Below are 25,084 nucleotides of genomic sequence, written 5' to 3' on the forward strand. Positions count from 1 at the left end.
TGATGGTGTGAAGATGACTAGCGCTTATCCAACATATTCTCATTTTGTTAGCATTCCCACCTCATAATTTACCTCAAAGGGCAGATAAAATACAGCCTCATAGGGTGGGGGTGTAGAGGTTAGCATTCCTTGACTCTGTGCCAGAAGTTCCGGGTTCAGTTCCCACCCTAGGAGTTGATGGCCAAGGAAGGTGCATTCATAATATGGTCAAACACGTTGAGTGTGTTGACTGCAAATCCTTCCAAACAGGCCAATGGCTAGCAGTAAGTGCAGGAGGGATGCTAGTCAACCACCTTAATGTGGCGTGGCGCCCCTCAAGCTTTAAGCCCCTGGCAACAGACTAGTTGTGGAAATAGATGAAAGTTTGCCTTGCTGCACCACTAGGTATGGGAAGGGAATTGGAAAGAAATAGGTGGAGATGGTTTCTGATTACTCAGTTAAGGTAGTGAATCACTCGGTGGGCCAAACAACTTCTCATTGTATTTTTATCAAAATATTACTTTATGAACTCCAAAGAATATGCATTGCTTTTCAAACATCAGGTATTAGCATTAAATCTTTCCGAAAATCCTTTCTGTGGAATAAAAATGATAAACAAAATTCTGAAATGTTGCATTCCTTTCGTCACTGTCCTTACTAGACAAAAGACCAAAGTGCAACAAGAGTTTCTGTATTCCAGACAGTAGTTTGATGCTTGACAACTAATTTTTAACTTTTGAACTAAAGTCACTGTGGTAATATAGGGAAGACAACAGCCAATTTATGCACAGCAAGGACCCACCACAACAATGCAATAATCACCATGAAAAAGGTTCATGGATGTAGGCTGGGGGATAAATATTGGCCGGGATGCTAGACGACTATGGAGTATTTTATGTCCACCCTAGAGGGTAAACAGTACTTCAGTTAAACATCTTATCTGGAAGATGTAGTGCTATGGAATATTTTATGTCTACCCTAGAGAGTAAACAGTACCTTAGTTAAATATCTTATCTGAAAGACCAAAGCTAGAATAGTGCAGCCGTCCTTCAATATTGCACTAGGGTGTTACTCAGAGTAAGGTTGCATCAGCAAGACTACAAACTTGCAATCCTTTGACTCAACAGGGATTGTTTTCTTTTTGTAACATTTTTGAAAACTGGATGGAAAAATAGTTTAAACAGCTTCAGTCATGGCATATTTCACATTCAAACATTATTAAGTCTTTAATTTTCAACTTCAACAACAATGTCAACTTGCCTTTATCTCACACCTTTAATAAAACATCTCAAGGTGCACCACAGGAGCATTAACAAACAAAACTTGACATCAAACTACATAAAGAGACCTAAATAGGACAAATAACTAAAAGCTTGGTTTTAAGGATGTTTTGAAAGAGAAAAAAGAGTTAGAGGCACAGGGAATCCAAAGCTAGGACCCATGGCAGATGAAGGTACCATCTCAAAGAATGGAGTGATTAAAATCGGGGTTGCACAAGAGGCAAAATTTGGAGGGGTGGAAATTTTTGAGAGCTGGAAGAAGATACCAAGATAGGGATGGAAAACGTTATGTAGGGATGCAAAATGATTAGGTGAATTGGCTATGCTGAATTGCCCCTTATTATCCCAGGATGTGAAGTTGAGAGAGATTAGTGGGGTAAGTATGTGGTTTGTGGGGATAGGGGCTGGGTGAGATTGTTGTAAGTGCAAAATCGATGGACGAATTGCCTCCCTTCTGCCCTGTAGGGTTTCTATGATTTCTATGAAGGGCAATAACTTTTAAACTGAGGCACTGCTGTAATAAGGCTGGATGTAGATCAGTGAACACAGTGGTGACTAGGGAACAATGCTGGGTGCAAATCACAATATGGACGGCTGAGTTTTGAATGAACTCAATGGAGTGTGGAAGATTGCTAGTTGACCAGAAAATTGTTGAAATAACCAAGTCTAGAGGAAGTTAGTGGCTTGATGAAAGTTTCAGCAGCAGATGCACTATGACAGGAGAACAGTCAGACAGCGTTGGAGAGTTGGAAATAGGGAGTCTTGGTGATAGAGTGGATACATGGTCAAAAGCTTAAGTACAACACCAAGGTTATGAATTAACTGGTTCAGTCTTTAAAATGTGCGAGCGAGAGGGATGGAGTCAGTAGGCTCGGGATTGGGATTTAGAGAGTCGCTGCAGGCTTCCCAATGTTTAGTTGAGGGACATTCCCGCTTCTTTAGTACTGGATATTGAAGAAACATTGAGACAATGGAGGGGTTGAAAAGGTGATGGTAAGTGTGCCAACACCTTACATGTACAACCAGACATGTGGCTGAGGAGAAGCATGAGAAATATAAAGATAGCCAAGGGTAAATATTTAGGACTCTCCAGGGCTATTTGTGCGGGTGCAAGATGAAAAATCATTGCAGGAGATTCCCTGGCTACAACTGGATTGCTAGAAGTAGAACTAGGAGAATGCAGCCTCACCTTGTTGATGATACAGGAGAACCATTGGAAGTGAGTTGTGTGGTCAACTTTACCCAAAGTTATAGGTACATAGAAAAGATAAACTTTCCATGACTACAGCCACATGGGATATCCTTTATGACTTTAATAAGACATTCTTCAGAGAAAACATACGTGTTTCAATCTTTGCCTTTAGCTCTTACATTACAGTGGAAAATGCAAAGTGATTATTTTGTCTCTCTACTCCAAAGAAATGACTAAAAATCTGAGAACTGATGAAGGTTTTGATTGTTTTTTGACTAATATTCATTTTCTTTCTTCTAATAGTTTACCATGGTTTATCTGAGAAGTAGGTTATTAAAGTGATAGAACATTCCAAATGATACAAGGATAATGGTAGACTAATTGGGCCCAATTTTAACTGGGTGGGTTTTGAATGGGTTAAAATAAGGTCCATTGGATCTAGCCGTGACATAGTTTACATAAAGGTTTCACTTTAGAGACATTGTCTATAGGAATTATCTGTTTTTTTTAATTCATTTGTAGGATATGGGAGTTGCTGAATGGCCAGCATTTATTGCCAATCTCTAATTGCCTGAGGGCAGTTGCTGTGACTCTGGAGTCACATATAGGCCGGCCCAGTAAGGACATTAGTGAACCAGATGGGTTTTTCCCTTAATTGATGGTGATTTCATTATCATTGGTAGATTCTTAATTCCAGATTATTTTTTATTGAATTGAAATTTCATTATCTGTCATGGTGGGATTTGAATTTGGGTCCCCAGAGCATTAGCTAAGTTTCTGGATTGCTAGTCTAGCAATAATACCACTAGGCCATTGCCTCCCTTTTGTGTTGCCAAATTGCCAGAATTTCTTCAAATGTAGTATGAGGAAGACTGGAGCGATCATTTTCAGCTCCCTGCACCTCAGCTCACTCCATCACCCACTGAATTCACCGCATCACTTGATTGTTCACACAGGCTGATCGTGGCCTCCTGTTCAACCCATCAATGAAATGTGAATGGCACATCTTGTCTTATCACCAAGTCTGCTTCGCTATTATGATCATTAACTGCCTCTATCTCTAAATTAAAACCTTTATGTAAACTATGTCACGGCTAGACCCAATGGACCTTATTTTAACCCATTCAAAACCGACCCAGTTAAAATTGGGCCCAATTAGTCTACCATTGTCCTTGTATCATTTGAAATGTTTGGTCATTTTAATAACCTACTTCTCAGCTAAACCGTGGTAAACTATTGTTCGGTACTGCCATCAGTTTAATCAAGGTTAATCAAGGTCCCATTGACATTAATTACATAATGTAATTTTTAAATTTTCTGAACAGCTGCATCAATGATAGAAATAGATTTTTAGTGGCATCAGATAACTGAAGACCCTTTGGCGATATAATTGGGATTTGAACCATTATCTATTCATTTTGCCTCATGTTCATTCCAAATGTCAAAGTTAGTTAATTATTCTTTGCAATTGTCTGCTTTGGAGCAATGAGCATTGTAGGTTTGTGGCTGAAACTTTAGGAGAAACCTACAAAGATACCATTATAAACAAAATAATAACAGAAAGCAAATGATATTTCACCATAGTAGCTGAGCCAATAAATTATGCTGTCATTTCTGCCTAAAACTGTTATTTCCTAACTTAAAGGACTGAAAGTAAATTGTATAACAGGCTATTGGTGCATAATGATCAGGTTTAGTTACATGAAAGTAAGATCTTTTCAAAGTTCAGAACTTGCCAAAATTGTTACAGCTTTGTAGAATTGATCAGGTTGGCCTGCTCCCTTCCAGAGCCAACCATTAACAGCATCCAAAGTTATGTGTTATTCCTCTGTAATAATATGACTATATTCACAGTGCAAATGTTACCTCCATATTTATTCAAGAATGCACAAGTTCTAAGAGGCTTTACAAGCTTCCAGTGACAAAGTTTCACACAGCATTTGTTCCGCTTGTGGAATCCTCCCCGGGAGTGAATTATCGCCTGGGACTTTGCCTGGAGCCCTGCATTTTGCACATTTGAAATTCAGAAAAGGCTCCAAATAACTTAATTGGAGTTGATACATTATGTTAGAGGGAACCTTTGATTTGCTTGTTGGCACTCGGAAAGAAGCATTATTTCAGAAACTACTATCTTAAATATGGGTACCTTCCTCTGAACTTCATCAGTTGTTTCAATGGTTCCCACTCATTAATACAATTGCAACATTCTCTAAAGGAAAGATTAGCAAGTTTTGGGAATATTGTTTCATACAGCAGTTGTTAAATTATGGGAATTTGTCTAATACTTTATCTGGATAAAATGGATGCAAGAATCCACATTTAATTGAGCAAACTTATAGCTGTGAGGCTTGTTAGGTGGTCAGTTGTAGGAAACCATAGGGATGAGTGTTGCTGCCAAGTTATGCAGTCTCACTGAGATGTTACTTTATGGGGGTGTTCTTACCAGCTCATCATGGCAGTCGATTGGCAGGGCGAGCCAGTATGATCACTGAGAGAGGTGAAAAATCGGGTTCGCGCTCAGCTTCTTGCCTCTCACAATCTTCCAGGCCTGGATTTCCGGATCGTGGATCGGGGATTGAGGGGAGATTGATCGAGGTTACAGGGAAGTGCAATTGACCGGGCCAGAAGGGGTTGGAGGGGGCAATTGACCGGGATGGCAATTAGTAGGAAGGTGGGAGGGGATTTCAGGGCGACAATAAGGGGGTGGGAGTGCAATTGTCTGGGTAGGCCAGCAATCTGGTGTTGGGGGGGGTGGAGTGGGAGGTAGTGCTGTGCAATATCCAGGAGGGGAGGGATGACTGACAGATTTGTGTGTTTTGTTACACAGAACAGTGATCGGTGTGTGCGTGATAGCGCCCTCTAGCATGAACAGCTGGCTTTCAGGCGAGCCTAGGCCCCACTCCTTTGTCCTGCTGGCAGATATCAGTTGTGCATCTTTTTTTGCACTAAATGGCATTAGATTTCATTTGTAGCCTCGCCGAAAAACCAAATCTGAAACCCTCCGATTTTCAGGCTCGTTTGGCACTTGGACATTTTTTGCCAAGATCATCCCCCTCAATCATACTGCTAGAAAGAAGTAAAACTATTGCAAGTTTGAAAATAGAATTACTTCCAAGCTTCAAAAGTTAATGGCGTATTATCCTGGTGGTGATGATGATGTGTTTGTCTTTATGTGATCTACAGAGGTACCCAGGAATATTGGCCCCCTGCCTTCTCCACTATGAGGAGAATGAAGAATGTTCGAAAATCTTCCTTTCAATGGGGATTTAGTCTTAAACATTGACGTGCTTTGTGCCTCAACTACCAATCCTGAAAGTAAATTCTGTGGCCTCACAACACACTTTTAAACATAAAGTTTCTCCTGATCTCTTCTAAATTTCTTACAATTAATCTTGTATCTTAGACACTTCATTTTTGGCCCTTCAACTATTAGACACAGTATGCTACAACCAACATCTGCCCCATCCTTTAATAATTTTACAATATTTCTAGTGTACTAATACGTTTGCTCTCAGACGTATCTGCAAAAAAACATCAAGTTTCAGTCCTCACTGAAAGAAAGCTGAGAAGAGAAAGAACATAAATTAAACACTGTCCTTGTACAAGGAGGGAAAAGAACGCAGTGACAAACATGTTACTTTCACTGCATGAAAAAATTGGAGCAATCTTCAGCATCTCTGGATTGCTCCACCGAAACTCCTCAATATTTTCAAATGGCTAAGAAACAATGTGCTGGACCTAGAAATAGGGGGCAGAATTTTCTCAGAAAAATTCTAAATGTGGAACTTTCCCGCCCTCCATAGGTCTGTTGACCTTGGGTGGGATTTTCTGGCCTTGCACGAGTGTGGCCAGAAAATCCTGCTCAAGTGTTCAACGGGCGAGAAAATGGGAGGTTACCTTGCCCGTTTTTCCAGTGAGGTAAGTTACTTGAATTTATGTCACTCACAGAGATTCCCATCAGTGGGGGGAACAGGGCAGCCTATTCACACTGGGAAGTTGGCAGCAGACTGCTAGGCGTGCTATTATGCATTCGCCCTAATCTCTCAGTATACTGTGTGTAAGTGTACACTTACACCCAGTAAGTGTACACTGTGTCAAGGCCAGAAAATCCCACCCAAGGTCAACAGACCTATGGAGGGCGGGAAAGGAAAGTTCCACCTTTAGAATTTTTCTGAGAAAATTCTGCCCCCTATTTCTAGGTCCAGCACATTGTTTCTTAGCCATTTGAAAATATTGAGGAGTTTTGATGGAGCAATCCAGAGATGCTGAAGATTGTTCCAATTTTTTCATGCAGTGAAAGTAACATGTTTGTCACTGTGTTCTTTTCCCTCCTTGTACAAGGACAGTGTTTAATTTATGTTCTTTCTCTTCTCAGCCTCCTTTCAGTGACTCACTTCAGTGTGTAAGTGTACACACAGTATACTGGAAGATCTGCCAGACTACCCCTCCTCCTTCATGGACATTGTCTCCCACACCTCCCCCCATGCCCCCACCCCACTAATTGCCCATCCCAACTCTCCCCCCCCCCCCACCACCACCCCCCACCGGATCAGCAGTCCTACTGACTAACCCCCACCTCTAATGCAGAGCTCCCCCTTCCCTCCCCACCTATCCATCTCCCCTATCTGGCTACACCCCTGTCAAGCCCCACTCCTTTCAGGGTGCCAGACTGACACTGCCCAAGGGGTACTGTTTGACCCTGCCGCTAACCACTCGGGCGCTATGATGGCCTCCAGTCCCACTGGTGAGGCCATCACATTTGGCCCCCATTGGTGGGGACCACCTGTGAGCCTCACCAGTGAGGACCTCCATTGGCGAGGTCGGAAAGCTAAGTGAGCCCTGGACTATTATATCTTGGTCTCACTATTTACATTAAAATGTTCTTATTAATATTGATTACACTGGTGGAATGGGGCTGGCAAGATCGGGACAGTAAAGAATTTTGCCTCTTGCTTATATTTCCCGCCTGCAACGACACTCGATTAGCGCAGTGGGATGGAAAAATTGCACCCAGAAACTTTTCTCATCTATACAATGTATAATTTTTCAAACTTTGAAATGCAATGCCTCTGGAAAATTCCTCTGCAATGGTCGCATTTCATTGGTGCTACTTTGCCGCGAGGGCTTAAATAGGGTTTTGGCTGTACTGTTGGCAAAGTAACACCAAAGGAGTGGGAACAGCTTGGAGGAAATCTGGCTGTGGTGTTGATATGCTAATCTAATACTCCCAGTTTCTTAAATAGTGCCTCACTCTTCAAGCTATTGCCACTTCTACTGCTCTTCCTCTTCTGTTATTAAACAGAACAACAGTTAAACCCATTAGTGAGGTCATCCCTGCTGCTTTGAACTTCCAGGATTGGTGATTGAGGCATAAACAAGATTAGACTGAGAAATGGGTTTCCTCTGGGAGCTCTGGTTTCCTTCCACAGTCCAAAGATGTATAGATTAGATGGATTAGCCATGGGAAATGTGTGGGGTTATAGGAATAGGGTGGTGAGAGGGCCTGTGTTAAGATACTGTGTCAGAGAATTGGTGCTGACTCAGTGGGCCAAATGGCTAGTTCTGCACTGTAGGGATTCTACAATTCTATTCTATGACTCTGAGTGAAGGGATGAGGGACCAGTGTGGATTATTGTGATTTGGAGTACTTCTTGACATGGAGGTTAAACACTGATATAAACTGGTTGGGCGGCAAGGATGGAGGACCACTGGGCCAAAGAATATTGATAGTACTGAGGTTGACAGCACTTTGGTTAAGGATAGCACAAGCCTCTGCTTAAAAACAAATTCCAGAAACATTATTTTAAGCTGATGTTGAGTAACTTTGTGCCGTGCTACATCTAAATTTTAGAACTTGTGGCCGTGCATTACTTTTGCAAACCAAGATATTCTCTTTGAAGATCGCTGAAAGGAAAGCATCAGGAGACGAGCCTGACACCTTGCCTGCCCCATGCCATATTAGCAGCAGCAGGCACATCAGCAGTGTGACTGCCCACTGGACAGTGAATTGAGCTACTTAAGTGCCCAATTAAGGTCCACTTCTTGCTCTCAACAGCATTATGCCCAGGTCGGGAGTGCTTGCTTCTCCGCTGGGACTCTCCCAGGTGGTCATCAGGGATGAGCTCCTTAATGGACGATGGAGGGGCCCTGAGCAGTAAACACTGCTCCTGTAATCAAGGCACGAACACTGGACTATGACCTACACTCCACATTCCTTCCCTACACACACACACTTGCACTCACACTCACACACACTAACAGAATTACTTCCCTTATCACAAATTTCAGCTGAGAGTTCCACAGGAAATATCTAGGTTAATCAATTAAATTTGTGCAGACTGATAGTTCAACACAAAACTAACATTGATCCATTATGCGTGAATTTTATTAGTGATGCAATTGTGTTCACACAGAACAGTTATGATAAAACCTTAGAGGAAATTTCACTCCATGGTGATGTTTACATTATACTCACAACAAAAATATGTCTTGTAATTTTTTTCAAAATTCATTTATTATTTTCACATGGTATCCATTTGCAACATCGTATTGACCATGTCAGATCCACTGTGACCGTTACGCTGTGTTCTTTGCTTTCTGGCGGTATCATGAGTGTGAAGAGGTCAATAACTCACTGAGGCAAGAAGAACCTTAATATTCTTTCCTGAAAATAAGTTCCTCAGAAGCTGATTTAAAAAAAACGTTTTCATTATTATCATCCGTGCAAGTATCGTTTGTGCCTTAGGCAGTCTTTGTGTGTTCAAACTTCTCTTCACTCACATCCTTACAGAAGTGCTTGTTTCACAATTACGATGTATGTAAAGCACATTCTCTAAATTATGGCTTTCCCTCCAGGCCAGATGTACATTTTCTGGAAGCAATCTGCTGGTTTCCAATGGTTTACTACATGGTTGGCTCTATTGACAAGTATGTAAGATTTTGAGGCATGGCTGGCAAAACAATAAAAGCTTTCTGTGATCTGTGCGCAACAATAGTTATTATTCTTTGGCATGAGTATTGTTCCGTGTATTTTTTTTAATTTTAAATGTCTTGTGTGGAAAAAAATAGTGCATTGTGGCATGAACTGCATGTGAGTCTGTGTGTTTTCATTCTGTGTTTGTGCATTATATCTTGCATATGTACTCTCGACTACTGTGCGAAAAATCAGGTTCACAATCGGCCTCCACTCCCAGGAATGCAGTTGCTTGATGATAGCCCATTGCATCTCATGTTTGGCAAGTATTCAGGATATCAGTGAAGTGACCTTGGATAATAAATGTTCCAAAATATTATACTTCAGGTGACAAATTCAGCCATTCAATTTTGAACTGAGTTTGAAAGCAGGCCAGATCAAAAAAAAGTAAGCCCTTTGTCATTTCACAGCTGCATAGTGAATGTGGGTCATTGGTATAAATCCTGCCCATAATTTTGCATGAATTAACAATCTGAAACAAATCACCTAAATGTTGGGGTTGAAAATTAGAAACATTAACATTAGGTGCAGCTGGCAATAGATGGTATCAATTCAAAGTCTGAAATAGCAGGGAAAACTCTACCCTCTAGCTGGCCCAGGCTGTAATGACTAGATGTAATCTGATGTCGACGCTAGGTAGGGCAAATGTTCTGAGCACCAACATCCCTTTATCCTGAGCAGAAAAGATAATCAAAAATCTGTAAAGTTTCAAGGTGGTTTGTGATTGGAATTCAGATGTTTAGCTTCACATAAACTAATACAACACTGAATTATTTGCATCTTTACCTTTTCTGTTTTTTATTTTTGATTTCCAACATCTGTTTTTTTTTGTGTTTTTATTTAGTTAATGATGACAGTGTGTTTCCCATGTATTCTGCCCACCTCCATCCCCGCCTCGTGATTCAGCCTCTATTTTAGAGACTGACAGGAAATCGCAGACCAAAGGACAGTTTCCTAGGCTGTAAAAAGCTTTATATTTCTGAAGGAAAGGCCAACAATGGACAAATAAACTGATCAGTGCTCCATAGAATGCAACACTGCCCAGATGAATTGAGCTGTTAAGAAGTGTTTATACAGAACAGATTATGCACTGCAATCATCTTGGAAAAGACCTATTCCTTTGATATTTCCCAACTTTTGAAAAAGTGTGTTTTTATATTAGTGATATTTTTCATCATTAATCTTATGATTTTCTACAGAATGGTACTTAAAATAAGCTCATGAGAAATTAATTTTATATTACCTCGTAGGAATATTATGTCAGTGTTTTGTACACTTGCTATTCTGCTTGCATGTGCCTTTCCCTTTCTTTATCCTCAGCATCACTTTCAAGAATATACAAAGACCGCTGACCATTGTTGATCTTCACATTTTCCCTTTTATTACTTTTTTGCTTGAACAATGAACACCCTTAGACTTTGTTGTATACCTAAAAGATAGATTCAAAGAAAAGTAATGGCGTTCCAAAAAGTGCATTGATGATGAACTGCCTTTCTAATGATAAGTTACTGAGTGAGACTTTTACTGTCTTCGTTGACGGGAACTTTGGGTATTCTTCTTTATTTTTGTATTTTCACTCCTTGATGAAATGTAGACCATGGACAAAGTCATCTCTGTCCAATCCTGTTTTGGGCCAAACTCTCCAATGATTACCATGTATAGACCCCAGCTCTCATCTCCTTTTCTGTACCCAGCTTCCATGTGTTTCTTGGTCTGCCTTGTTTTCTCTTTCATGTGAGAGCTTTTGGTGTAACATGTTCCAACGGTTTCCTGAAAGTATGGCCTATCCAATTCCACTTTCGCCTTTCAATTTGGAGGACCATTGGGTCTTGGTTTGTCACCCCCTCCTCACATCTATTGGTGAAGTATTGGTATTTCATCAACACTATTTTGGTGGTCCTCCATGTTTCATAGCCATAAAGGAGAACAGATAATATTGAGTTTGGCCATTAGTGCCTTCAAAACCATATAGAAAGATTTACCACCTCATTCCTATCCCCCAGTGGGCTGATGCCACTCTGGACCTGCCATCTGTTTCAGAGGGTGGGCCTTTTAGACATGCAAATTTAGTTCCTATGCGTTCCCAATTGTCATTTGGGGAGCCAGCTATCCTGATGTGCACTATACTCTCCGGACGGGAATTTACGGCCTCGCTCGAGTGAAACCGGTATTCCCTGCCTGAGGTCAATGGAGATTTCTGTTGTCAAACCCTTGCCTGCTCTGAGCCTGTGGTGGGCAAGGTGGTAGCTCCAATCTCTTGCATCCATTGATACCTGATGGTACAAAGAGGTTGGCCACAAAGGTAAGTTTTAAATTTATGTTTTGTGGGGGATGCAGGAGGAGCAGGACTGGTTATGTGGGCCACTGCTGTCTCAGACTCCTGTCTCCTTCGTGATTGATACTCGCTTCTAGCCTCAAAACTGAAGTGAAGCTAATCTGGAGTGGACAAGTTGCAATTTGGCTCCAGTGACCTGTCCAAGGTATAGCAACAAAATGATGCGCTGTACTGGCCAGTCAATCAATAGTTCAAATCTACTTCACTGTGTCCCTACGTTCTTCCCAATTGCGTTTGATATGGAGCAGTATCAAAACCAGCGATGTCCAGATTTACCCTGGTCCACTTAGTTCTTTACCTACACAGTCCTTAGGTTTTGTTGAATCGTCTTGCCATATTCAAGGTCTACACCTGAAAAGTTAACCAGTCTGTTCTTTCCACAGATATTGCCTTAACGTGCTAAATCTTTCCAATATTTTTGCTGATTGATTGTTGTTTGGTATGTGTGTGAACAATCTGGTGTTTTAGCATTAATTTCAAGTAAAGTAATGACAGAAAATAGAACTTTTAGTTACTAAATATTTTGTGATTAAAAGAACAGGGAAAAAAATGTAATTTTTATGACGAAGATATAATGTAATGGCCCAGATTGCCCAGTTGGTGGCATATGGGCAAGGATCTTGAAGAAACCTGCCCTAAAAAAAATTAACAGGCTATAGAGCAGGAATTTCCTCTTTATCAGCAACAGTTTGAACTTGACAACTTCGACAAGAGGTTTGTAGCATCCAGCAGTAGGTCAGGCAGCAGGCAAATCAACCAATCAAATTGAAGTATTCTCACACAAAGCAGGGTGTACAAATTTAATTTAAATTATTGTAAAGATTGGGACATGGATTTGGGGTAATTGAGAATTGTAACTATCAGAACAAAAATGTATTTCAAATGTACGATGTTTGTATGTTTTTCTGAGGAAAATGAGACTCCACACTTGTAAAATTGTTTTTTCAAGGCCAGAAGGTTGTTCAAAAGTAACTATGACTGAATACACAATTAGAAGCTGTTGCTTCCATTTGAACAAGGCTTAACTTCACTGTTGCTCCTTACGGCTACAATAGTGTTTAAATAGTTGAAATCCATGACAAATCAGTGAATTTAAATGATTATATCTGTGAATACCGCAACAACACCTTGTGAAGCAGGGCAACAGCAAGAGCAACTTCCAAATTTCAGCATTTAGTTGTGCATGTGCAGACATCAGCGGTTGCTGTGTGTTTTACATAGTAACAATGACAAGCACCAATAGCCTCATCTGTTAATACTCCTGCAAGTTACAGGTCAATGTCATAATTGCTGTGACATAACCTTAATGTAACAACTCTAGTATTGTTTCATATTAACTCATGATTAATTCAAGATCTGTTGATGTATTGCTCTAACTTTCCCCTTTCTTGTCCAAAAGCCTAGATGATCTGCTAAGGTGTGGAGTGACATTTGCTGCCAATATGGTTGTAGTGGACAAAGAAAGTACCATGAGCGCTGAGGAAGATTACATGGCGGATGCTAAAACTATAGTAAATGTACAAACACTTTTTAGGTGAGTGATACATTGTTATATAAAAATGTGTAGATTTAGCTTTTAATGGTACTATTGATACGTAGTCTTTTAGCATTCAAAGCCACAAGCCTTCATTGTTTATTTGATTAGTGTAATCGGACGAAAGTAGGCTCAGAAAAAATTACCCAAATCTTGGAAACCAGATACAAAAATAAAGATTCTGAAAATCTATATAATCTAAAACTAGAAAAGGTAGGTAAACATTTCAGGTCAAACACTTTCACCAGTGGCTGTCTGACTTGCTCTATGTTTTCTGATTTTAGTACTATGTGCAACAGCCCGCTCAAAAAAGACAGTAGGACTAGGGGGCACAGCCTCAAGATAAAGGGGAGGCGGTTTAGAACGGAGTTGAGGAGGAACTTCTTCACTCAAAGGGTGGTGAATCTCTGGAATTCTCTGCCCGTTGAAGTGGTGGAGGCTGCCTCGCTAAATATTTTTAAGAAGCGGGTTGATGGGTTCTTGATAAGAGAGGGGATTAAGGGTTATGGGGAGAGGGCGGGAAAGTGGAACTGAGCCACGACAGATCAGCCATGATCTTATTGAATGGCGGGGCAGGCTCGAAGGGCTAGATGGCCTACTCCTGCTCCTATTTCTTATGTTCTTATGTTCTTAAAGTTGAACTGCCACCCTGCTCCAAAGCACTTTGCTTGAAATCCAGCTGATCCTATCTTGCGTGATCTTCCAACTCTGGCCGGGTGAGATCTGGGCAGTTCAGCATGTCCCTGGGGCCCAGCATCAAGGGAAGCTGAGTAGCAGCTAAGTAAGCCACGCCCCCAATTTTTATGGCTGCACACCAGGCATGTTTGAAGGTTCAGCCAGGTCTAAATGTCGTTGACAAGCCAAAGAGAAGGCAATTATATAAGGCATGTGGGTTGAACTTAAGAGGTTGGGGATTGCTGGGTCAGGCCTGGGGGGGGATATTATTGAGAGAACTCCTGTATAGAGTGGGGGAGTTCTGGGGGGTGACGGGAGAGTACCATGGGGTGGATGCCCAGTGCGAGTGGGAAGGATGTCCCATGGAAGGTGTTGTGTTAGATTCCCACAGTGTGGTGGTCCTGTCAGTGGGGGATGCGGAATTTGTTTGGAAGTGTAGGGGGAGTCCCATGGAGGGTCAGGGTGAGTCTCTATGATAGTTAGACAGAAGCCAGATGTGGCGTTAATTCACTTAACTCTTTCTGGGTAACTATTGATGTAATCCAGTCATAACCATCCAAAATTTTACGACTTAAATTGAAGTTTTTGGCTGGTTCCAATTGCAGAGTTTATACTTCCCAGCAATTATCATGCAATCAATCCTTAGCTGGGTACCTCTAGCCCGGGGTGGAGATTGGTCGGGGAGTGGGGGAGGGAGGGGTTGGTCAACACATCTGTGGGACACCCCTCAGACATGATGCCCTGGAGCTCAGCAATTACAGCTCAATATGTCTGATTCCATCCTCGTTTAGTACACATTAGCAGTGAATGTGTGGTGTAACATATATGGTGAAATATTCAATGAAGTGAAGTAAAGCAAATTTTGGGTGGGAGAGGGAAAGAACCAAGTCAATAAATATATTTGGATAAACAAAAGACTTTATTTGTACAATTTAAGTTGACATTTTTGCATCATGTGTTGCTTCCTTCTGAAAATGTCAGTGAACAAATGAGAACTTTATTCAGCATGAACAGCTGGCTGCTTTTTTCAGATTATTTGGCAAATATAATTTATTTACACCCTCACATAAAATCATTCAGCACCTATAAAATGAAGAGTTATCTGTCTGGAAGTCCCCATTGCAGCACTGTCATTGGAATGGGAACTAAAGTCCTGTAAAATTGAAGAAAAGTATCCACTCAAAAAATCAGCTAACTTTAGCTTTGTTGGTGAGACAGGGGTGTGATTTCCACCAGCAGTAGGCCCAATATGTCAGGATGCAAGGTGAAGAAGAATTGAAGGAAGAGGTGGAGTAAGTGCTTCCTTCAGTTTCTAGCTCCTCAGTTTGTAGCTTTCCTTTGTGGCTGCCAGCTACTTTGCTTTATTAATTTCCTTCCTGTTGGTATTGCTTCCAGATCAAAGATCAGCAGGTCACGTGGAGCAAGAAAATTACAATAGATGAAAACTGGAAGCATTTTTCTAAACATTCTTAAAACCAGTTGATGATTCCAGAGACACTTCCTTATTTAAAGGGCTGTGCGTTAATATGTTAAGGAAGTGAAATGGTCAGCCCCAAAGTTCTCAGACTGTCATGATAGTGCCACTATTACAATTCAGAGAACGAAGGTATTCCATTATGGAATACCAGGGAGGAGTCATAACTTGTAACAGCATGGGTCAATAGAAGGAAGTAACTGTAATCATAAGTTGGACCTCTAGAACTTCAAGTATCCCCCTCCTTAGTCTCTGAGGAAGTTTAGTTACTTTACTCAGTTTGCAAAGGCAGTATTTTCAGATGGAGGAGAAAGAGCATTGAATTGATTGACAGAGAGGGAAATATATATCCCTGATGTCCATATGTCGTTATGTTCTTTTTCCCAGAGGCAAAGCTACTCAGCAAGATGCATGCTAATGCTAATTAGATCCTGTAATAAAACTGGCACGTTGAAGTTGCACGCCATAGGTCTTTGCTCCCTCATACCTACTATTGCTATCATCCATTCCCTGAATCTTGTGATTGCAGAATAGGTAGCCCATAACAACCAATTAACATCATCAACATCATTATTTCTATGAAACTCATCTCCTAACTCTATGGCCTGGGCCTTGGATCCTCCCTCTGTGACTGGATCCTGAACTTCCTAACCCATTGACCATAATCAGTAAGGATAGGCAACAACACCTCCTCCACGATCATCGTCAACATTGGTGCCCGATATGTCTGTGTTCTCAGCCCCCTATTATGCTCCTTGTACACCTACGGCTGTGTGGCCAAACTCCCCTCCAGTTTGATTTTCAAGTTTGTCAATGATGTCATTGTAGTGGGTCAGATCTCAAACAATGATGAGACAGAGTACAGGAATGAGATAGAGAATAATCTGGTGAACTGGTGCAATGACAATAATCTCTCCTTCAATATCAACAAAATGAAGGAGATTGTCATCAACTTCAGGAAGTGTAGTGGAGAACATTGTCTACGTCAATGGGAATTAAGTAGAAATGGTCGAAAGCTTCATGTTTTTAGGTGTCCAGATCACCAACAATCTGTCTTGGTCCTGCCATGCCGACACTATAGTTAAGAAAGCTCACCAATGCCTCTGCTTTCTCAGAAGACTAAGGAAATTGGCATATCAGCTGCGAGTCTCACCAACTTTTACAGATGCACCATAGAAAGCATTCTTTCTGGTTGTATCGCAGCTTGGTATGCTCCTGCTCTGCTCAAGACTGCAAGAAAATACAAAAGGCCATGAGTATAGCCCAATCCATCACACAAACTAGCCTTTCAATCATTGACCCCGTCTACATTTCCCACTGCCTTAGCAAAGCAGCCAACTTAATTAAGGACCTGATGCGCCCCAGACATTTTCTCTTCCACCTTCTTCCGTTGGGAAAATGATATAAAAGTCTGAGGTCACATACCAACCAACTCAAGAACATCTTCTTCTCTGCTGCCATCAGACTTTTGAATGGACCTATCTCACATTAAGTGATCTTTCTCTCCATCTTAGCTATGCTACATTCTGCATTCTTTCCTTTTCTTCTCAATGAATGGTGTGCTTTGTATATAGCGCACAAGAAACAATTCATTTCACTGTATACTAATGCATGTGACAATAATAAATCAAATCTTGCATTTGTGAGGATCCTTGACTTAGAAGTAGCCCAGTAAGGAAAAATTGTAATTTCTTTCATGTGTCTAAGGAATCCACAATTGGTTTTAAAAATGTTCGGTAAATTACTTTCAGTTTTCATCAATTATAAAGAGACCAGTTCTAACTTTTGTGCTGCGCCACTTGACTTGGTGATCTTTGGTCTAGAAGCAGTACCAACAGGAAGGAAGTTAATGAAGCCATGAAGCTGGCAGACACAAAGGAGGGCTACAAATTGAGGAGCTGGAGATTGAAGGAGGTCTGCCCGCATATGTAGACACAAAGATAAAGCAGACAGAACTAGAAAGGAGAACACACAATTCTTGTGAAGTGAGGAAGCAAATTACTTCCTTTTTTTCTGTTTGGCAGTAAAGGAGACAGGAATTCCAGGAGGTACTGTGTGAGCTGGATACAAAGGTCTAAAACATGTGTAACTGTGTGAATAGCTTGGAGATATTAAAAAGTTGGTTGGTTTCCCTGAAATGGATGAACTGTGAACTAGGGTATTATTAATTGTTTGAGTGAAAAAAGGACTCTGGAACTGTCATGACTCAAGGGAGGGAACATTAGTGGAAGTGTGCTTTGCTTCTGATAATCATATCCATGAAACTCAAAGGTGATTGCTGTTGTATTCATACCTATCCTGCATGAATAAAGAGCAGTGTATTATGGAACTGTGTAGCTACTCAATGCCATTTTTGTGCAGGGCGTGATGCAAATGCTTGTGATTGCATTCAATATTCTTTGTTTTATTGAATACTTGAAGTGAAAGTGAAATTTGTCTTTTTATTTGAAGTATAATTTCCTTGTTAATTCACATTGATTCAGATTCATGGTAAAATAAATATTGCAAATAGTGACATCTTGTTGGTTATTTCTTCTTTAGAGGTCATTCAGTAAATTTGATTATTTTGGTTTGTGGCTCCCCTGTGGGGATCATAACATATTCCTAATGTGGTAACATGAATTACAACTAAGAATTTTAGCTAACAATATTGAGGAGATTACCTTGAGGGTTTGCATCCATATGTAATACATTGGCACATGACATAGAAATCCTTGTAATGATTAACCGAGACCTGTATTTGAATATTGATTGCCATGTCTTAATTGTTATATCTGTTTTGTATCTGTGTTCTATTGTTTTTAATGGGAAATATTCGTGAATAATCCAAGGCTGAAGTTTAATGGCCATCATTATATCAATGCAAAGAAATTTTGGTGTATTTTGAAACAATTTTGATAGTGTAAGTTGGAAGGCAGTTCCCAATTTGACTCTTAAGTGTACTGAAGTTTTCCCTTCCAGGATGTTGTCACAGTGGTTTGATGTTTTACTTTGTGCAGCATAATTCTAGTACAAAGTTATTAATATGTTTCTGGCACTGTAGAAGATTTATCCACAATATTGCCGGCCTGAGTGGAGTCAGCTGGATTTAACCTGCCGCTGCTTCTTCCCTGTTAGGTGAGCCTCCATTCATTTGTACTCTGAGATCCATGGGGAGATCTAGTAAAGATGCCCTGTGGCCATCATAACATCGCTCCCTGCCTTATGTCCAATTCATCCCTACACATCCACCTCGATGATAGATTCAAGCATTTTCCCTACTACAGAAGTTAAGCTAACCGGCCTATAGTTACCTGCCTTTTGTCTACCTCCTTTTTTAAACAGTGGCATCACATTTGCTGTTTTCCGATCTGCAGGAATCCCCAGAGTCCAGAGAATTTTGGTAAACTACCACTAGTGCATTTGCTGTTTCCCGCTCCATCTCTTTTAGTACCATGATGCATTCCATCAGGGCAGGGAGACTTGTCTACCTTTAGCTCCATTAACTTGCCCAACACTACCCCTTTTGTGATAGTAGTTTCTAGGTCCTCATCTGCCATAGCCTTCCTGTTATCAATTTTCGGCATGTTATTTGTGTCCTCCACTGTGAAGACCGACACAAAATACCTGTTCAATGCCTCAGTCATTTTCTTATTTCCAGTTATTACATCTCCCTTCTCATCCTCTAAAAGACCAACATTTACTTGAGCCACTCCTTTTCGTTTTATATATTTGTAGAAACTTTTGCTATCTGTTTTTATATTCTGAGCTAGTTCACTCTCATAATTCATCTTACTTTTCTTTATAGTTTTTTTGTGGCTCTCTGTTTACCTTTAAAGCCCTCCCAATCCTCTAGTTTCCCACTAATCTTTGCCACTTTGTATGCATTATGCCAGCAGTGGCGAATGTGGAGGACATCCCTCCCACTCAGAGGCCAATTGTGCCACTTAAGTAGCCAATGAAGGACATCATTCATTTTATTAGTGTTGGATGAGGCCTCTAACACATGGGAAAACTGCCCAGTAAATCTTGCCAGCCTGTCTGTGGCTTTGGGGCTCATTCTGAATGGAAATTCTGTGGCCCACAGGGTTCCACTGGCGCAATGGCCACCTCATTGCAACACCCACTAGCTCTTGCTAACCACCACCATAGGTCCTGGAGAATTGCAAACTGACATATCTTATGAGGAGAGCTTGCGTTGCTGACTCTATTGACAGTAACCACTGTGTCCGGGGCACTGCTGAGACTGAAGATTAGCAGGTCTGGGAGGCAAATCCAGTTCCTAGTGTGAATAAATTGATGACATTAAACCATTAATAATTCAGTACTGTCATTTAGAGAGGTCCCATCTTTAAAAAGAGGCAGGAATCCTGACTAATTTGCTGCACAATGGACATAATACCTCACTAGGACTCCACTGAACTGCAGACATGGTGTTGCCCTAGGCTTTCTGGCCTATCGTCATGCCATGCCCGCCCCAATTAAATCCAGCTTTATGTGACACATGCATTGAGTATCTATCCCCGGTCTCCTCTCCATTCTTGCAGCCTCAAAATGCAAGTGCTGTGGAGCCATTCTAAACCAAGTCCTGGTCACTTTAAAACAATCATTGACATGATGGATTCTACATCCCCCTTGCTCCCTTTGATTGACTAAGGACCCTGGAGGTGGGATGCTAATGTCTTCACTCTGGGGAAAAAGCGTTGGCAAGGCCAGTTCCTTCACCATTTTGGTTTCTGCTCTCAAATGATTCTATAGTTTCATCAAGTCCCATCCCAACTTCCTTCACTTCCACAGAACATATTTTCTTCAATTTTTAGTGCTAGAGAAAGCTTAAAGTAGATGGATAGAAGTAGAAATTTTGATCTATTTGTTGATACAATGTATTGATAATTGTGTAATTCACCGGCTTTTCATTTCTGTAAGAAGTCTCACAACACCAGGTTAAAGTCCAACAAGTTTATTTGATAGTAAACCCACTAGCTTTTGGGGTTAGGGGTTTACCCCAGTCCAACGCTGGCATTTGCACATCATGACTTTTCAAATCTGTCAAAGAGTTCGCATTTAGCGCACAATAATGGGTTAAAAATCTCCTTAATTGGTGGTGAGGGTCCCATATGAGCTGAATTAGGGTGGCATTAATCCAATTCTTAGGAGGTATAAGTTGATGACATAAGACCATTCTTAATTCAGCTCCATCATTCAGAGAGGTCACAGTGTCAGCATGACTTGAAAGTGCTTGATGCTGAAATTGAAGGTGTTCTATTAAAACCCTGGAATAATATGGCACAGATGGACATCAATCAGTCCATTGTACTTGTGCCAGCTCTTTGAAAGAGCTATACAAATATTTGCACTTCACTATGCTCTGTCATATCTGAGCAAATTTTTAAAATTCAAATATTTATCCAATTCCATTTGGGAGTTATTATTGAATCTGCCTTCACCGCCTTTACAGGCTGCACGTCCTGAGCATAACAACTTGCTACATGGGGAGGCGATGACCTAATGGTATTATCATTTGACTATTAATCCAGGAACCCAGCTAAGGTTCTGAGGACTTGGGCTTGAATCCCGTCATGGCAGATGGTGAAATTTGAATTCAGTAAAAAAACCACCTGGAATTAAGAATCTACTGATGACCATGAAACTGTTGCCAGTTGTTGGAAAAACCTATCTGGTTCACTAATGTCCTTTAGGGAAGGAAATCTGGACCCAGTCCAGGTCAGGACTCCAGACCAGTTCTTACCTCGTCTGTCCTACATGTGACTCCAGAGCCATAGCAATGTGGTTGACTCTCAGATTGTCATCAGGCAATTAGCGATGGGCAACAAATGCTGGCCAGCCAGCAACACCCATGTCCCACAAATGAATTAAAAAAAAAGTTTTTCCCCTCCGCTAATGTCAAGTCTAGTTCTTTTGTCAGGTACTCTTAAATCTCTGATGACCAACTCTTCTGCCTTTGAAAACAGTTTCTCCTTATTTACTCTGTTGAAAAACACTTGAATTTTGAACATTGCTATTAAATCTCCACTTATTTCTTTTCCCAGAATTAACAGTTCATTATGAGTCTCTCTAGTCTCTTTATGCGGCTAAAATTTTTCATTCCTCGTGTTATTCTCCTCTCTAAAATGTGGTGGTCAAAATTAACCTCAATGTTCCAGTTAGGGTCTACTCACTGTTTTATACATTTTTAATATGCCTTCCTTGCTTATGTGCTGTCTACCTGTATTTATAAAGCCAATGTTCCCATGTGCCTCTTTAACAGCCTTCTCAACTTGTCCTGCTACTTTCAGAGACTTCTGTATGTAAGCTCTCGATCGCCTGCACCTAAAATTGTACCATTTAGTTTATGTTGTACCCTCTCATTCTTCCTTCAGAAATGAGTCACTTCATGTATCTGTGTTAAAGTTCAGCTACCACATGTCTGCATGTTTTATCCATGTGCCCTTGAAATGTGTTTCTGTCATCCTCCTTAACTTCTGAGTCTTCTATAATCTTCAAACTTTGACATTTTGCCTTGTATGCCCAAGTCCAAGGCACTGATCTACATCAAATGAGCAGTGGGTCGAATACCACTGCACACTTGCCTCCAGACTGAAAAACAATTGTTCACCACGACCGTCTGATTTAAATCTCTTTAATCCCCTAGGCTTCAATTTTGCTAACCAAAGTATTACATCGCATTCCCAGAATTAATATTGTTCATCCTGATGAACATGAATGTTAAAAGCTTTCAAATGAAAATATTATTTTACTCTAGATGTTTTGAATCCTTTAAGCAGTTAAAATGTATGCTGTGTCACATTAGCGATGAACTGATTCCTAACTTTGAGTAAGATAACTTAACAGTTTCACTATTTAAAATTTGCCCTGTAACGAGCAGTTGTTATCTTAAAAGAGTTTCTTAGAAGAATTGATAGGCTTAAACATTTCAGCCACCACACTTTACTCATCATTAGGTGGATTGACTGGAATAGGTGGATAAAGTAGTTATATATAGTGGAAGATGGGAATATAGATGGGATCTTTTTGTTGTTTGGTCAAGCTATTGTGTTTGTAGAAGGCCACCATCTTGGAGGACAGTGGCACATCTCCATGGCCTACTTAATGCATCTTATATGCCAATGCGGGATGAATGATTCTTCCTTAGCATTGTCATGTTCAAAGCCCACGTGTTTATGCTATGTTTACCACTGTAGTACTTCATACAGCTCAAGGAACAAAAATAGGTCAATTGACCCAATATGTCCTTACTTTTCTCATTGGTTGACTCCATATGTACCAGCTCTGTACCAGCATCCAAAAGTCTTCTCGTTGGTGACACTTGGCTATCTTTTACTCAAGAAACACTCTACATGCATTCAGTAAATTTGTAACTTGAATCTAAGTTTATCTATTTATTTATTAGTGTCACAAGTAGGCTTACATTAATGCTACAATGAAGTTACTGTGAATATCCCCTAGTTGCAACACTCTGGTGCCTGTCCAGGCGCACTGAGGGAAAATTTAGCATGGCCAATGCATCTGACCAGCACACCTTTGGATTGTGGGAGCAAATCAGGGCATCCAGAGGAAATCCATACAGACATGGGGAGAATGTGTAAACTCGACACAGTCACCCAAACCGGGAATCGAACTCGGGTCCCTGGCACTGAGGCAGCATTGTTGGACACCTGCCACCCTATCTCCTATAATAGGGAATATTTTTTTCATAAAATTGACATGCAAGTTTGTTTTCACCTTCACGTGCCCTTACTTAGACTTTTGATTAATAAATTCCAGTTCTAGTTAAAAGCCTTTAATGATTTTTTATTGCTTCTGAGTAACTAAGAAATGTAATTATAATTTAACACTCCTGAATGGTGTACTTTAAGTGTAAGATTCCACCTTTCTAAAACAAAAGGAAATGAAGATGATAAACTAGTTTGCCAACACAGAAGCAGTGTTTTCCTATAGTATGTATTATCACAATGAAATAGAACAATTATTCATTTTAACATAAGTTAAACCTGTCTTCATACTGTTTATACTGAAGGGTGATTTTTTTGTTAATGGATGTTGGTTTTAAAACAAATTATGAAATGATTCATTTTGCTGGATAATTAATTTATTTTACCACTAATCAGGAATATTGTTAATTATGCACTTTATTTGTCAAATTGAATTATGTTATGCCTTGGGTCATATGGAGTGCAGGGCTCTCCTTACATTGTCCCAGCAATGTTCCTCAACCAGGGAATGAGAAAAACACTCACACGGCACTAAATGCAGATTTTATGTTTCCCAAATGCTGCATTCCTATGATTTATGTGAGAAAAAATGGCAATTACTGTGGGACTTGCCAGATTTTATACAAGGCTTTAACATGAGTCATTACGTTATGACTGATCAAACTCATTTTACTTATAGTCCTTTAGAGACCATAGACTTCCAGCCCATCTGCTTAAACTGTGTGAGAGAATAGGGGACTTAATCTTCAGAATTAGTCATTAACGTTCAAAGTCCCATCGTTTAAAGCAAAAATTATAAAGGTAAATCCACAAGACCAGGTGTCTATGAATTTCATTATCGTTTAAAAAGTAAAGTATTCTGGACAGATTTTTCTCATTAGATTCCCTAGAATTGCGACCACACTTTTTTCAACAGATAGGACAGGACTGTCTATAAACTCTAAAAGGACAATTAGTAAATTGAATATTTAACTTTTTTTTACAAATTCATGTACACCACAAATCAATCTTCGAATGAGAAGAGCTAATGATTTCATTGAAATATGAGTAACATGCCTTCCTCAGATTATGAAGGAATCTGACTGGTTTTGGCCAATCAGTCCTTTATTAGGCAGAGGTTCCTAGACCAATTTTACTTCTGCACCTGCATGGAATTTTCTAAAAGTCTTGAGATTTACCTTTATTATCATTAGAATTGGATTGTATTCCAAACCATAATCAGTGGTATTATTAACAATGCTTTGCCCCAGTCTTAAACCCCTCACAAAAATGGTGATTCAGTATAGTGAACTGTTTGGTTCCTATGATGTTAAAACATAAGAACATAAGAATTTAAGAAATAGGAGCAGGAGTAGGCCATCTAGCCCTTCGAGCCTGCTCCGCCATTCAATAAGATCATGGCTGATCTGTCGTGGCTCAGTTCCACATTCCCGCCCTCTCCCCATAACCCTTAATCCCCTCTCTTATCAAAAACCCATCAACCCGCGTCTTAAAAATATTTAGCGAGGTAGCCTCCACCACTTCAACGGGCAGAGAATTCCAGAGATTCACCACCCTTTGAGTGAAGAAGTTCTTCCTCAACTCCGTTCTAAACCGCCCCCCCTTTATCTTGAGGCTGTGCCCCCTAGTCCTACTGTCCTTTCTGAGTGGGAAGAGTCTCTCCACCTCTATCCTATCCATCCCATTCATCATCTTATATGTCTCAATGAGATCTCCCCTCATTCTTCTAAACTCTAACGAGTACAAGCCTAGTTTATTCAGCCTCTCCTCATAGCTCAACCCCTTCAACTCCGGCATCAGCCTAGTAAACCTCCTCTGCACTCCCTCCAAGGCCAAAATATCCTTGCGTAAGTACGGCGCCCAAAACTGCACACAGTACTCCAGCTGCGGCCTCACCAATGCCCTATACAGCCGCAGCAAGACCTCCCTA

At 40.6% G+C, this 25,084-nt stretch overlaps 1 protein-coding gene across 3 annotated transcripts in view; it reads left to right on the plus strand.

The window, feature by feature from the left end:
* The window catches only part of LOC145348394 (potassium channel subfamily T member 2), a 693,657-nt gene that overhangs the window by 405,743 nt on the left and 262,830 nt on the right, over positions 1–25,084 (plus strand). For 2 of the 3 annotated variants that reach the window (XM_080196608.1, XM_080196609.1), the window contains one exon: positions 13,159–13,293. In XM_080196608.1, the coding sequence (XP_080052734.1) occupies positions 13,159–13,293 (135 nt within the window). Of the gene's footprint in view, positions 1–9,306; positions 9,379–13,158; positions 13,294–25,084 lie in introns of all 3 variants that reach the window. The other variant, XM_080196607.1, reaches the window with a different exon arrangement.

The sequence above is a fragment of the Carcharhinus amblyrhynchos genome, chromosome 9 (genome assembly GCF_965287045.1).
Source record: "Carcharhinus amblyrhynchos chromosome 9, sCarAmb.v2.hapA, whole genome shotgun sequence".
In the NCBI taxonomy this organism is placed as follows: domain Eukaryota; kingdom Metazoa; phylum Chordata; class Chondrichthyes; order Carcharhiniformes; family Carcharhinidae; genus Carcharhinus; species Carcharhinus amblyrhynchos.